At 39.0% G+C, this 15,848-nt stretch overlaps 1 protein-coding gene across 1 annotated transcript; it reads right to left on the reverse strand.

The window, feature by feature from the left end:
• Positions 1-4,706: 4,706 nt before the first annotated feature.
• On the reverse strand, positions 4,707-10,124 carry LOC148578265 (uncharacterized). The gene is made up of 2 exons (XM_088502989.1): positions 8,983-10,124; positions 4,707-4,860 (listed from the first exon to the last, which is right to left on the reverse strand). The coding sequence occupies exons 1-2, from the start codon at positions 10,122-10,124 to the stop codon at positions 4,707-4,709; spliced, it is 1,296 nt and encodes a 431-aa protein (XP_088359115.1).
• Between the last annotated feature and the right edge of the window lie 5,724 nt (positions 10,125-15,848).

Below are 15,848 nucleotides of genomic sequence, written 5' to 3' on the forward strand. Positions count from 1 at the left end.
CCACGACCAAGACTCATAAAGTAGCTGTGTTCAAGAATCAACATACTTAACTAGGAGAATCAATAACACTATCTGGATTCTGAGTTCCTATAGATGCCAATCATTCTGAACTTCAAAGGATAAAGTGAGATGCCAAAACTGTTCAGAAGCAAAAAGCTAAAAGCCCTGCTCATCTAATTAATACTGATCTTCATAGATGTTTTTGGAATTCATTGTATATTCTCTTCTTTTTATCCTATTTGACTTTCAGTTGCTTGGGGACAAGCAACAATTTAAGTTTGGTGTTGTGATGAGCGGATAATTTATACGCTTTTTGGCATTGTTTTTAGTATGTTTTTAGTATATTTTAATTAGTTTTTAGTATGTTTTTATTAGTTTTTATTTAAAAATCATATTTCTGGACTTTACTATGAGTTTTGTGTATTTTTCTGTGATTTCAGATATTTTCTGGCTGAAATTGAGGGACCTGAGCAAAAATCTGATTCAGAGGCTGAAAAAGGACTGCAGATGCTGTTGGATTCTGACCTCCCTGCACTCAAAGTAGATTTTCTGGAGCTACAGAAGTCCAATTGGTGCGCTCTCAATTACGTTGGAAAGTAGACATTCTGGGATTTCCAGCAATATATAATAATCCATACTTTGCCCGAGATTTGATGGCCCAAATAGGCGTTCCAAGTCAGCTCAAGAATTCTGGCGTTTAACTCCAAAACTAGCACAAAAGCTGGAGTTAAACGCCCAAACTGGCACAAAAGCTGGCGTTTAACTCCAAGAAAAGTCTCTACACATGAAAACTTCAATGCTCAGCCCAAGCACACACCAAGTGGGCCCGGAAGAAGATTTCTGCATTAATTACTGATTTCTGTAACCCTAGGCTACTAGTTCTCTATAAATAGGACCTTTTGCTATTGTATTTCACACACTTGAGACACTTGATATACTTTTGATCTTTGAGAGTCTTATGCACATTTGGGGGCTGGCCTCACGGCCATGCCTAGACCTTGTTCTTATGTATTTTCAACGGTGGAGTTTCTACACACCATAGATTAAGGTATGAAGCTCTGCTGTTCCTCATGAATTAATGCAATTACTACTATTTTTCTATTCAATTCACGCCTACTTCTTCTCTAAGATATCACTTGTTCTTCAACTTGATGAATGTGATGATCCGTGACACTCATCATCATTCTCACCTATGAACGTGTGCCTGACAACCACCTCCGTTCTACCTTCGATTGAGTGTATATTTCTTGGGTTTCTAATCTAAGATTGAAACCTTCGTGGTATAGGCTAGAATTAATGGCAGCCATTCCTAAGATCCGGAAAGTCTAAACCTTGTCTGTGGTATTCCGAGTAGGATCTGGGAAGGGATGACTGTGACGAGATTCAAACTCGTGATTGTGGGGCGTGTGACAGACGCAAAAGGATTAATGGATCCTATTCCGACATGATCAAGAACCGACAGCTGATTAGCCGATGTTGTGACAGAACATCAGGACCATTTTCACTGAGAGGACGGGATGTAGCCATTGACAACGGTGATGCCCAACATAAAGCTTGCCATGGAAAGGAGTATGAATGATTGGAAGAAGGCAATAGGAAAGCAGAGGTTCAAGGGGAACAAAGCATCTTCATACGCTTATCTGAAATCCACCAATGAATTACATAAGTATCTCTATCTTTATTTTATGTTTTATTCATCTTTTAATTATCAATCCTCCATCACCAATTGAATCTGCCTGACTGAGATTTTCAAGATGACCATAGCTTGCTTCAAGCCGACAATCTCCGTGGGATCGACCCTTACTCACGTAAGGTTTATTACTTGGACGACCCAGAGCACTTGCTGGTTAGTTGTGCGGAATTGTGACAAAGTGTGATTCACGTTTAAGAGCTCCAAGTCCTTTGGCGCCATTGTTGATGATCACAATTTCGCCTACCAGCACGCGTCCGAGTCGTCCACACGTTTGCGTCAATGTCATTTCACGCTAGGCACGCGTTCGCATCGTCCATGCGTTCGCATCGTCCATGCGTTCGCATCGCTGCCTTTTCTTCAAAACTCCATTTTTGTGCTTTCCTTCCATTTTTGTATGTTTCCTTTCTGTCCTTTAAGCCATTCCTTCCCTATGAGACCTGAAAATACTTAACACACAAATCACGACATCGAATGGTAATAAAGGATAATTAAAATTAATATTTTTAAAGCATAGGAAACATGTTTTCACACTTATCTCATAATAAGGAAGGAAAAGTAAAACCATGCAATTCATATGAATAAATGGGTGAAGAATTGATAAAAACACTCAAATTGAGCACAAAATGAATCATAAAATAGGGGTTTATCAACCTCCCCATACTTAAACAATAGCATGTTGTCATGCTAAATCCAAGAGAAAGGGGAAAGTTAGAATGGTGGAATCTTATGCAATGCAATCTATTCTAAATACAATCTACCTACATGAATCATGCAATTTTAATTATCATCCACCTATATATATATAGAACTTACATGTGGTTAATTTGATTCATATTTTCAAGGAATCACATATGTATAGCCAAACCTAAATCATGTTAAAGCACCTTCACAATTGAGTTGGGTTAAAATATTTCACAAGCTTGCAAGATAATTAAATAATTAAATCTGGATATATGGAGATGAGCTATTGAACCATCACTGGATTTGTGTTTACTCTCTAGTCACTCAGTGTTTGGGGTTAATCACTCTATTCTTTTCTATTCCTGCCTTCTAAAAGTTTGTTCTTCATCTAACCAATCAATAAATATACAATGTATACATACAAGCATCATGAGGTCTTTTCAAGGTTGTAATGGGGCCAAGGTAAAGGTAAGGGTATATATAAGGCTAAGTGAGCTATAAGTTGAATCCTTAATTAGTCTAAGATCTCACCTAACATATACATACTCTTTTATAGGTTTGAGAAATTGCCTAGCTACCCTATTTTCCACTTTTTTATTACATACTCATGTACTAACTTTACTTTGATTTTTACCTTATGTGCATTGATTTCTTCACTAAGCTTATTATTGGGGTAATTTTGTCCCCTTATTTATTTAATTAAAAAAGGAAAGATTTTTTTAACATAAACATAACATATATCAATGCACATGGTATTTTAATTTAAATTTGTTTCACATGAGCATGCTCCCAAAATTCTTATTATTTTATTAATTTAATCCTTTCCTATCAACCTATGTTCCCGCATTTCCCCATACTTGGTGAATACACAATTTCTATCTTAAGCTAACCAAGGATTCAACTTGGAATTTTTAAATTTTTTTTCTGCTTAAGCCTAGTGATGTGGTTATAGAACAAGAGGGGATTAAAAGGCTCAAGGGGACTAACAAAGGTGATGTATGAGGTAGGCTTATTTGGGATATGTAAGGGAAAATTCAAATGATGGCTTCAATCATATGCGTGGATGTATCTACATTCTATATTGGACATATAGATTAAAACAAAGTAAAGATTACAAGCATAGAAAAGAAGTGCGAAACACACAAAAATGAAATTTATGGTTGAATATAACCATACAATTAAGCTCAAAAACTCACGGGTTGTGTGTTCGTTGGCTCAAAAACCATATATCAGTTACGTATGTCATGCAAGTAGAAATTAAGAGTTCCCATTATTCTCAATGTGAATCTTAGGATGGCTCTTAAAATCTTAGTGTTCTTCCTTGAAAAAATGTTGTTAATCAACCAACATTTGTTGCTATATATATATAAAGTGTGTGGATTGTTGTGATTCTGTTATACTAAAGTTTCTAGTTTACTCTTTTTATTTTCAATTAATCCAAGCTATCGTATGCTAAAAGGGTAAACTAAACTAATTAATCCATATATTTTATATCACAACTTAATAAGCTAAAATTGCAATTAGACTAAACTAAATATCTAAGATAAATATATAAATCTAAGTGAAAAATGCAGAAATATTCTAAAAATACAGAAAAATGTGCAAGTACTGAAAGATAAATAAGATAAGGTAAAATAAAAATAAAAATAAAAATAAAAATAAAAATACAGAAAATAAACAAAATAGGATAAAAAGAGAGTCTAAAAAGTGGTTCACCAAAATAAAGTACGCCAAAGATGGCGACCTCCCCACACTTAAATAATAGCATCGTCCTCGATGCTCACTCAAGCTGGGTGTGAAGAAGTGTCATCTCCGGAAGGATGCGCAGTAGGGGTCTCTGTGGTGATATGAGGCTTTGTAGTCTGTATGAGGGTCAGGGGGTCTTCCTGCTGAAGTGGAGGCTCTGCGTGAAGAGGGATCTCGGGATCAGCCGGCTGTATCTGATGGGGCTCCTCATGGTGTAGCGTAGCCTGCTCAGCCTCTACATGTGTCTCCACCGCATGATCATCCGCCTCCGCATCAGATGGCTCAGAAGCGGTGTCAGGCTCGGAGGGGATGTCGCTGCCGGATCGGATCATCAACTTTAAGTGCTCATAGCGTCGCTTGTTGCGACGCTCCATACGATCTAGGCGTGCGAAGAGTCGGTGCATGAGGTGATAAATAGGCTCTGAGGCAGGTGGATACAGAAGGGGCAGCAGAAGATGTGGCTTCCTCACCCGAGGTAGTGAGGAATAGAGGTCTGTAGCCCAAAGCCTGAAACTTTCTGCTGTGAGGGATAATCTTCTTGCAGTCTGCAGCAGTTGGCTTCTCATCTGTCGGCTCCCAGGGCACCTCAGCTCGGCGGCCTAGTTGAGTGATCAGGTATGGGAATGGGAGGGTGCCTCTGACATGGACTCTGGCCATGTAATACCGGATGAAGCGGGGCAGATATAAGTCCTTTCCCTCCATCACACACCAGATGAGGGTGATCATGGCAGCTGACACCTCTATCTCATCAGTGCTCGGTATCACATAGTTACTCAGAATCTGCTGCCAAAGCTGAGCCTCATCATTCAGATAGATAATCTTTATTCCCTTTGGGGTTGTAGTTGTCTTACCTATGACCTAGGGGACAGTAGGATCAATAGCAATAGTCCTTTTGACTGCGTCCCAGTCAAATCTCATAAATCGCATATCCTCCTCAACCTTTTGGTAACCATCTGGCTGATCTGATTTAGGTAGGAGATGGAGGATTTCTTCGATTGCTTCCTTAGTAACCAGAATCTGCTTGCCTTTAAGCTGAACTGCATCCAGGGACGTTTTGAAGTAGTTACAATAGAATTCTCTGACCCAGGATGAGTTGATCTCAGTCAAGTTTTGCTCCAACAAGAACCAACCTCTCTGTCTAATTTGTTCTGAAGTGTATTGTTTGAGTTCTTCTGGAATTTTGAGGGTCCTTTCCAGGTATAGGTTTCTGGAAGTGGCAAAAACTGGGTACTTCAGCTCACAGTATTTATTTGCAAATTTTTCTGGGTCAGTGGTAGGCACCAACTGATCAGCCTTTTCCTGCGGGGTGAAATTCTTTTCCCGCCAGGAATCGTCGTGGAGGATATCCAAAATAAATGTAGAGATTTCTCCTCTTTTTCTTTTGCCTGTAGTTGCTTTGCCTTTTCCCTTACTTTTGGGATCAGACATCCTGAAAAGCAGAAGTTGCAGGATACAGTTTAAGAACTAAAGCAGGAAAACAGGTAAGCAAATAGGATTTATCAATATAAGCATAAAGGCAAAAAAGCAATAGAAGCATGAAATGAGTTGAATATAAGTAAAATTTTGGACTGTATGCAAGTGAAAGGTCCAAGAGTAAAAATCACAATCCAAAATAAATGATATGTGAAATTCTTGTTAATTAGGAAAAACAATAATCATGCCTTTAAGTTAGAAAGTTAAAGTAGCTAGGTAAAAAGAAAATTTAGAAAGTTAAAGTAGTTAGGTAAAAAGAAAAGTTAGAAAGTTAAAGTGGTTAGTAAGTGGTGCGTGGCAGAAGTTAACCAATTAAGAGACTTTAATTAAGAGAACAGCGTTGCACGTATAGCTCTTAACTGGCTAAGATCCGTCTCACCAATTTAAAAAGGATTGTCACAAAATTTTAGAAATAAAATACTGGGAGTATGAGTCCCAAGTCGTCTCCCAACGAGTTGCAGGCAAGAATGCTATTTTATTAACCAGGGGTTTTCAGAAAAATTGAGTTTTGATAATGAGTAATTAAAATAATTGTGCATTAAAGCAATAAAAATAAACTAAGAATAATTATTGATTTTCTAAATAAAAGGCCTTAACTGGGGGAATAATTAAGTGGAACTTCTATCCTTGTTGGGATCTTCTCAAGTGTGGTGTAAAAAGATTGTTGTTCTCACTCAATTTTCCTTTACTAAATAAGGAAAAGTATGGTGATTGAACTAACTCTTACCCTCAGATCCTAGCCCTCTCCCTTGGGGAGGTCTAGTGTTAGTAGGTATGGAATTAGCCAACATCGTCCATTTTAACCAAGCACTTGAGCATTCCAACTCAAGTATCGCCTCTTAATCAACCCCCATGTCAAGAAATTAATATGAGAAGACATAATTAATAATCATAAAAATATGAGAAGACATAATTAATTAAAATAAAATAGAGAATTAAAATTAATTAAAATAAAAATAACTTCATATATTAATAAATTCAAAATGTAACATACTTAATTGAATAGAGTCAATGAGTAACTAATTAAAAATAAAGGAATAAGAAAACAAACTAAAGTAATGTCTTCAATGGAGGTAATGACTTTCAGCATCCAAAAATCCAAGCAAAAGCATAAACTATCAATGTAATGCAACACTAAAAACTCAGATCTGAAACTAAGTGTAATCCTAATGTGATGAATCTAAATGTGTGTGGATGCCCCTGAGTTTCTGCATGTTCCCTAGGTTTAGTCTGTGTTTCTGGGCTGAAAACTGGGTCAAAAAGCGGCCTGAAATTGCCCCCAGCGTATTCTGATATTTTTGCAGATCGCGCAGGTCACGCGTACGCGTCGTCAATGCGTTCGCGTCAGTCAGCGATTTTCCTTGTCACGCATTCACGTGGTTCACGCGTTTGCGTTTCTCATGCAGACTCCAATCCACGCGTTTGCGTCAGGCACGCGTTCGCGTCACTGCGAATTCTTCACTTCGCGCGTTTGCATGGGTCATGCGCTCGCGTCATTGCTTGCTGGTCATCTCCTTAGTTTCTTGTGTTCCTTCCATCTTTGCAAGCCTCTTCTGCAATTTCCAAGCCATTCATGCCCTATGAAGCCTGAAACACTTAACACACAAATCACAGCATCAAATGGGATAAAGGAGAATTAATATACATAATTAAAAGTCTCTAGAAAGCAAGTTTTCAACCATGGAGTAATTTTTGGGAAGGAATTGTAAATACATGCTTATCATATGAATAAGTGGGTAAAGATTTGATAAAACCACACAATTAAACACAATATAAATAATAAAATAATAGTTTATCAACCTCCCCACACTTAAACATTAGCATGTCCTCATGCTTAGTTGAAGGAGATAAAGTAAATGAGTAGGGACATGTAAAACTCATGCAATGTAATGATATATATATATATATATATATATATATATATATATATGTAAATGCAACTATATGATTCTTGTTTACTTGGTTAAAAGTAAATAAACTCTTCAAGATAATTATAAATTAGATTTCACTAACTCAATTTATATAGTAAATACAGGTAACATTGTAAGAAGACAGCTCATGAAAGCAGGGAACATATAATTAAGCACTGAACCCTTACTGGTAGTGTATATGCACTCTAATCACTCAAGTGTATAGGGTAATCACTCTACTCTTCTCTAGTCATGCTTTTTAAAATTTGTTCTTCACCTAACCAATCAACAATATTTAACATACCAATGCAAACATCATGAGGTCTTTTCAAGGTTGTAATGGGGCTAAGGTAAGGGTGAGGGTATATGTATATGGCTAAGTGAGCTTTATAAATTGAATCTTTAATTATCCTAAGCTTTCACCTAACATACATATACTCTATATAACTTTAGAATCATGCCTAGCTACCCATAGTTTTCACTTTTGTATTTCATACTCACGCATTAACTTTTCTTTAATTTTATCACATATGCATTGATCTTTGGACTTAACTTAACTTAGAATCGGGGTAATTTTGTCCCCTTATATATATATATATATATATATATATATATATATATATATATATATATATATATAGCTTATCAATGCACATGGATTTTAAATTTTCATTGTTTCACATGAGTAGGTATCTAAATTCTCATTATTTTATCATGAAGCATCCCCTTATTAACCCTTGTTCCCACAATCTTCCCTTACTCAATTAACACACAATTCCTATCTTAAGCTAACCAAAGATTCAATTGGGATATTTAACTGTTTTTCTGCTTAAGGCTAGTAATGTGGTAAAATATAGAACAAATGGGATAAAAAGGCTCAAAGTGGCTGACAAAGGCAATTTAAAGGGGTAGGCTTATTTGGGATAAGTGAGCTAAACAAATAATGACCTTAATCATACGCATGCATATAACATATTAAACATTGGACATATAGGATGAAACAAAATAAGATTACAACCACAGAGAAGTAAACACACAAGAATAAAATATTTGTGGTTAAATAATGTAACCATATAATTAAGCTCAAATCTCACAGGTTGTGTGTTCTAGCTTTAAACTATATTCCAAATACAACTTCAAACAAGTTTACACAAAGATTTTGATTTATATTAGTGAAAATTTTCAAAAAGTAGGGTCTTAGAAGAAACTTATTATTTTCAATCAAGTAGAACATGCATGCAATTAACCTATTACTACGCAATCTATCCTATTCTACAAAAGAAAAATTAACTAAATATCCTATTTTACTGGTGTTTAAGGAAAAGAAATTACCTCCGGAAGTCAGGTACTGACCGACCTCCCCACACTTAAGGTTTTGCATCGTCCTCGGTGCCATATGTCAGGAACAGAGGGGGGCTGGTAGCAGCATCTCCACCATCGGGTTTGTCATGGCTCCCTGTGCTGTTAAATGAAGTAGACTCCGAGGTGTCTGGGTCTTTGTAGTTTCCCAAAAGTAGCTCCTTGAGGTATGTGAATCGGCGCTTGTTACGGTGCTCTCTTAGCTTTGCTTTGTATTCCTGCCGATCCAACCTTTCAAGTATCTGATGGAGCAGTTGGTTTGTTGTAGGTGCTTGTGGTGTTGAAGGAGGAATGTCTTTAGCCGGTTCTGTAGGCTGACTTGTAGTGGCTGCTGATTGTCTGATATATTTCCCGTTAGGGACGTACTGATCATCCCGTGAAAGGAAGGTTTTTGTGTCCCCAGCTTTGTAAGAGACTCCGGCTGTCGAGACGAGATCTGAAACCAAGGCGGGAAAAGGTAAGTTACCCGCAATTTGTACGTGTCCCATTGCATTCCGGATGTGTCTTGGTAAGTTTAGGTGCTGGTCTGTAAGGATACACCAGAGTAAAACAGCCATGCCTGCAGTGAAGGAGGACTCGTGAGTGCTCAGAAATACATAATGGGACATGATCTGTGCCCATACTCGAGCCTCCAAGGTAAGTGCTGAAGCCGATATCCCTTTTGGTCGGGATCGATGGTATCCGTAGAGCCATCTGCTGCCAGGTTGTGCTATAACTCTGAGAACGGAGTCCCAGTCAAATTGGTATGTCTGGCGCTTGAGTGAGACTTCTTGGAATGTGTCCAATCCTTCTGGAGCAGGGGGATGATCTAAAGCTTGTTGAATGGCCTCTTCCATTATGGGGACTTGCTTCTGACGGACATAGACAGACTGCATGGTTGGCATGTGAAAGTTGGAGTAGAATTCTACTACCCATGAGAGATTGACCTGCCGTGGCTGTCTCCGTAGGAATCCCCATTGTCTTTGTTTGATTTGCGGCTCAACAAATTCAGCGATGCGGGTCGGGAGGAGGAAAAGATATTCATTGTTGTAATTCCTCTCTGCCAGGATGGGGAACATCTGCTCACAGTAGCGGTTAGGAAACCGCGTAGTGTCCTTTGCTGGGAAGGCTTTTTCTTTTTCATCGACCTTGATGATCCTCTTGATTCTTTTTGTTGAGGGCTTTACTGCTGTGGAAGATGGCTCTGCCGCTAATGCTCTTTTTGTACCTCTCCTTGCTGGTGGTTTAGGAGTAGCTTTTTCTTTACCTTTCTTCGTGGCCATCCTGAAAAAGGAAAGAGAAAGTGAGATGTAAAGCGAAGGGTTCGAGCAAGGGAGCGAACAATATGGGTGATAATCCGTGCACGATAAATAAGTATGTTGTTAACACATGGTCTAGACTACATGTGAAAAGTTCATCAAAGGAAACATAGCAAGTGCATGTGGTGGCAATTAAATGCAAGGTGTTTATTGGCATGCTGGCAAAGGCATGAGTAGCATAGATCAAGCATTCAATATCCAAGTTATATTACCAAGTCTTTCAAACAAATAACCTGTTTGTATTGACAATTATATTAAATTAATAAAATATAAAAGGGGTTTTGTGAAAAACAAGCATTAAGGTAGTATCATAACATGAAAGTAGTTCAAGATGCCATACGGGCTTTGTCACAAACACATAGCATGCATGGTAAATATGTTTTTGAAAATATAAAATAGAACATGCAAGTAACCCTTTAAAAGGTAATATGAATTGTCAAACAAATCCATGATAATCCACAAGTAAAATGTGAAAGAAGATAATGACCCAAATAAATTTCTAACACCAATTAAAGGAATAAAAAGAAAAGTAAAAGGAAAATAGAATGTAGATAATAAAAGAAAAAGAAGAAGTAAACATAAATAAAAATAATTGAAAAAATGAAATAGAGAGAGAAAGAAAAGAACCTTGATAATAGATGTGAAAGGAAGAGAAAAAGGGTAAAAAGTGAGAATGAATAGAGAAGGAAGAAGGGGAAAGAAAGAAATAACAAAGGAAAAGAAAAATTAGGATTTGGAGAAGAAAAGATAAGATATTTTGGCTGATCTGGAAATTCTGTGCACCCCAAGTGACCCGGACGCGTGAGTGACACGGACGCATGATGTGCGATAAATACAGGTGACATGGATGCGTGGGTCATGCGGTCACGTGACCTGAAATGTGCGAATGGCGTGAGGGCAGCGATGCGTTCGCGTAACTCTCTGTGTTAAACTCATTTTTCCAAAACTTAGGGTGATGTGATCGCGTGGTTCACACGATCGCGTGGATGGCTATATCTGGAGGACGACGCGGACGCGTGAGTCTCGCGTTCGCGTGGTAGGGCTTGTGCTTCTAGCATGGCTCCAGCCCTACTCCATCACAACTTGCTGCCATACACCCATTTACGTCGATTTTACAAAGCCACGCGTTCGCGTGGGTGACGCGGACGCGTGGGGAGGCTATTTCGTAAACGACGCGGCTGTGTGGGTGACGCGGACGCGTGGGCATGTTTGTGCCTAAGGCACGCCTCCAGCCACGCTTTCGCGTGAGTCGCTGTTCAACTTTCTTTTCTTCATAACGCACTGGTAACGCGGACGCGTCAGCGACGTTGCCGCGTCAGCGACGCTGCCGCGTCGCATGCTTCTCGTTTTTTTTTTAAATAAAATGCTGAATGCTCATGCAAACTATATGCAGATATATGCAGGGATGATGAGAAGAGTCATTAACATCATAAAAATAAAGTAAAAACAAAACTAAGACTGAAACGGAACGATCATACCGTGGTGGGTTATCTCCCACCTAGCACTTTGCTTTTACGTCCTTAAGTTGGACGCTCTTTAGGCTCATTCTGCTTCTCTTGGTGGGTCTTCCAAGAGGAAGATTGACCTTTAGAAATTTGGAGCTAGTAAGATGACGCAGGTGGAAAACTCCGTATGGCTCTACCTTTTCTACTCTGTATGGACCTTCCCATCTTGATCTCAATTTACCTGGCATGAGCCTCAGTCTGGAGTTATATAGTAGGACTAACTCCCCTGGTCTGAAATCTTTTCTTTTAATGTGCTTGTCATGGACAGCCTTCATTTTCTCCTTGTAACTCCTGGAGCTGTCATATGCTTCTAGGCCGAGGTTCTCTAGTTCTGCTAGTTGTAGCTTTCTTTCAGCACCAGCTTTCGTAAGATTCATGTTGCACTCTCTTACAGCCCAGAAAGCCTTATGTTCCACCTCCACAGGGAAGTGGCAAGCCTTTCCATATACCAAGCGGAAGGGGCTCATCCCAATGAGTGTCTTGTACGCTGTTCTATACGCCCAGAGTGCATCTTGTAGCCTGGCACTCCAGTCCTTCCTGTGAGGTTTTACTATCTTCTCCAGAATACATTTAATCTCTCTGTTAGAGACTTCTGCTTGCCCATTGGTCTGGGGATGATAAGCTGTTGCTACTTTGTGAATTATCCCATGCTTTTTCAGTAATCCTGTTAGTCTCCTGTTACAAAAATGGGTGCCTTGATCGCTCACGATCGCTCGTGGTGATCCAAAGCGACAGATAATATGGTTTCTAACAAAGGAAACAACAGTGTTAGCATCATCAGCACGGGTAGGAATTGCTTCTACCCACTTAGAAACATAATCCACGGTTAACAGTATATAAAAATAACCATTAGAATTCGGAAACGGACCCATGAAGTCAATGCCCCAAACATAAAAAATTTCACAGAAAAGCATAAGCTGTTGAGGCATCTCATCCCTCTTGGATATATTACCAAACCTTTGGCATGGGGAATAAGATTTACAAAATTCAGCAGCATCTTTAAAAAGAGTAGGCCACCAGAATCCACAGTCTTGAATTTTTCTAGCTGTTCTTTGAGGGCCAAAATGTCCTCCACTCTCAGATGAGTGGCATGCCTCTAAAATGGACTGGAATTCTAATTGAGACACACACCGTCTAATTACTTGGTCAGCACCACACCTCCATAAATATGGATTGTCCCATATATAATATTTGGACTCGCTTTTCAGCTTCTCTCTCTGGTGCTTAGTAAAATAAGGACGAAAAGTGTGGTTAACTAGATAATTAGCTACAGGTGCATACCAAGAAACTACTTCAGATACTGCTTGTAAGCTATCAAATGGGAAATTATCATTTATAGGAGTGGAGTCACCCTTAATGTGCTCAAGGCGACTCAGGTGGTCTGCTACTAAATTCTGATTACCACTCCTGTCCTTAATTTCTAAATCAAATTCTTGTAATAGTAGTATCCAACGTATTAGCCTTGGTTTGGACTCCTTTTTAGCTAATAAATATTTTAGAGCTGCATAGTCTGAGTACACTACTACCTTAGCACCAAGTAAATAGGCTCGGAATTTATCCTGAGCAAAAACAATAGCAAGAAGCTCTTTTTCAGTAGTAGTATAATTAGACTGAGCAGCATCTAGAGTCTTAGATGCATAAGCGATTACAAAAGGGTCCTTACCTTCGCGCTGAGCCAGCGCCGCTCTTACTGCATGGTTGAAAGCATCACACATGATTTCAAATGGCTGGTTCCAGTCTGGTCCTCTCACAATTGGAGCTTGAGTCAGGGCGGTCTTCAGCTTATCAAACGCTTGCATACAGCTTTCACTGAACTCGAACTCAATTTCCTTCTGCAGCAATCTGGATAAAGGTAATGCTACCTTACTGAAGTCCTTAATGAATCTCCTGTAAAAACCTGCGTGGCCAAGGAACGAACGGACTTCCCTCACGGAGGAGGGGTAAGGTAAACTAGAAATAACATCCACCTTTGCTGGATCTACAAAAATGCCTGTATTAGACACAACATGTCCTAGTACAATTCCTTGTTTGACCATAAAGTGACATTTTTTAAAATTTAATACAAGGTTTGTACCAACACATCTATCTAACACTCTAGATAAACTATCTAAGCAAAGGCTAAATGAATCACCATATATGTTAAAATCATCCATAAAAACTTCTATACAGTTCTCAATAAGATCAGAGAAAAGACTCATCATGCATCTTTGGAAAGTAGCAGGTGCATTGCATAAGCCAAAGGGCATTCTCTTATAAGCATAAGTCCCAAAAGGACATGTAAAAGTATTCTTTTCCTGATCTTCAGGAGCTATATGAATTTGAAAGTAGCCTGTATAACCATCTAAGAAACAATAATGAGATTTACCTGATAGGCGATCAAGTATTTGATCAATAAATGGCAAGGGGTAATGATCCTTGCGAGTGGCTTGGTTGAGATGCCTATAGTCAATGCAAACTCTCCATGAATTTTGCACTCTAGTTGTTAGAAGCTCTCCATGCTCATTCTTTATTGTTGTGACTCCAGACTTCTTGGGCACCACTTGTACTGGACTGACCCATTCACTGTCTGAGAGGGGGTAAATAATATCTGCCTCAAGTAGTCTAGTTACTTATTTCTTGACAACTTCTAAGATGGTGGGATTCAACCTTCTTTGAGGCTGACGGATAGGCTTTGCTCCTTCTTCTAAGAATATTCTGTGTTCACAAACTTGAGGACGAATGCCTACTATATCCGCCAAGCTCCATCCAATTGCTTTCTTATGTTTTCTCAGCACACTGAGTAGTTGTTCTTCCTGTTGAGAAGTGAGTTCCCTTGCAATGATGACTGGGAACTTCTGCTTGTCCTCAAGGTAAGCATACTTAAGGTGTGGAGGAAGGGGCTTTAACTCTAATTTCTGCTCATAGCTAGGCTCTGGATCATCCGGGGCTGGTGATAATGGTAAAGTTTTCTCATTATTTTCAGAAAGTGTCCCCACACTTAGACCTTGCTCCATGTACTTCTCTTCTAATTCTTCCTGGTGAACTTCTGCTACAGTTTCATCAATGATGTCACATTGGAAGATAGAATGATCTTCCGGAGGATGCTTCATAGCTTCATTTAAACGGAAACTCACTGTTCTGCCATCTATCTCAAAAGAGTAAGTTCCTGAGAATGCATCCAGCTTGAACTTTAAAGTCTTCAGGAATGGTCTTCCAATCAGGATTGATGATGGTCTTCCTGAGTCATTAGGGGGGCATTTCCAGGATGTAGAAATCAATGGAAAACGTGAGCCCCTTAATGCTCACTAGTACATCTTCAGCAATTCCAACTACTGTAATAATGCTTTTATCTGCTAAAACAAAACGAGCTGCCGACCTTTTTAAGGGAGCGAGCCTCAAAGTATCATATATAGACAAAGGCATTATACTAACACATGCTCCTAAGTCACATACAGTCAGAAAATATCACACCTCTAATGGTACAGTTAACCATACATGGACCTGGATCACTACATTTTTCAGGTATATTTCCCATTAAAGTAGATATAGAACTACCTAAAAGAATAGTTTCTAATTCCTTGATTTTATCTTTATGTATGCATAAATCTTTTAGAAACTTTGCGTATTTAGGTACCTGTTGAATAACATCAAAAAGGGGAACAGTTACCTCGACCTTTTTGAATATTTCTACCACTTTGGGGTCAAGTTCCATCTGTTTTCTGGACTTCCTTGCAAGTTGTGGAAATGGAATAGGAGGGGCACGATTTGTAGCTTCAGCATCCCATGGTGCTTCATTCTGTGGCTGAGCTTTTTCTTCTTCAACTATGTCTTGTACGTCCTTTTCTTCTTCAGCTTCTTCCACTTACACCACATCCTCTGTTGGCACATTTTCTGGTGGGTTTGGCTCCTTATGGTTTCTCTCCTGCAGTGTGGTTCCAGACCTTAGAGTGATGGCATTGATGCCACCCTTGGGATTAAGCAGTGGTTGAGAAGGAATTCCATTAGAGCTTGAAGGTTGATGTGTGGAATTAAGTGAGGAATCTATCCGGGAGACGAGAGCTTGTAAAGTGGCAGTTAAGCCATTCAGACTAGAGTTAAGCTGAGCATGCATGTCTTGTTGTCCTTGTGCAAGAGAATGGAGCATCTCGTCATTTGATGAGGAATTAGAATAAGCAGTCTGAGAAACTTGTTGTTGGGTTTGCTG

The sequence above is a fragment of the Arachis ipaensis genome, chromosome B1 (genome assembly GCF_059453495.1).
Source record: "Arachis ipaensis isolate K30076 ecotype BB chromosome B1, ASM5945349v1, whole genome shotgun sequence".
NCBI classification, from domain to species: domain Eukaryota; kingdom Viridiplantae; phylum Streptophyta; class Magnoliopsida; order Fabales; family Fabaceae; genus Arachis; species Arachis ipaensis.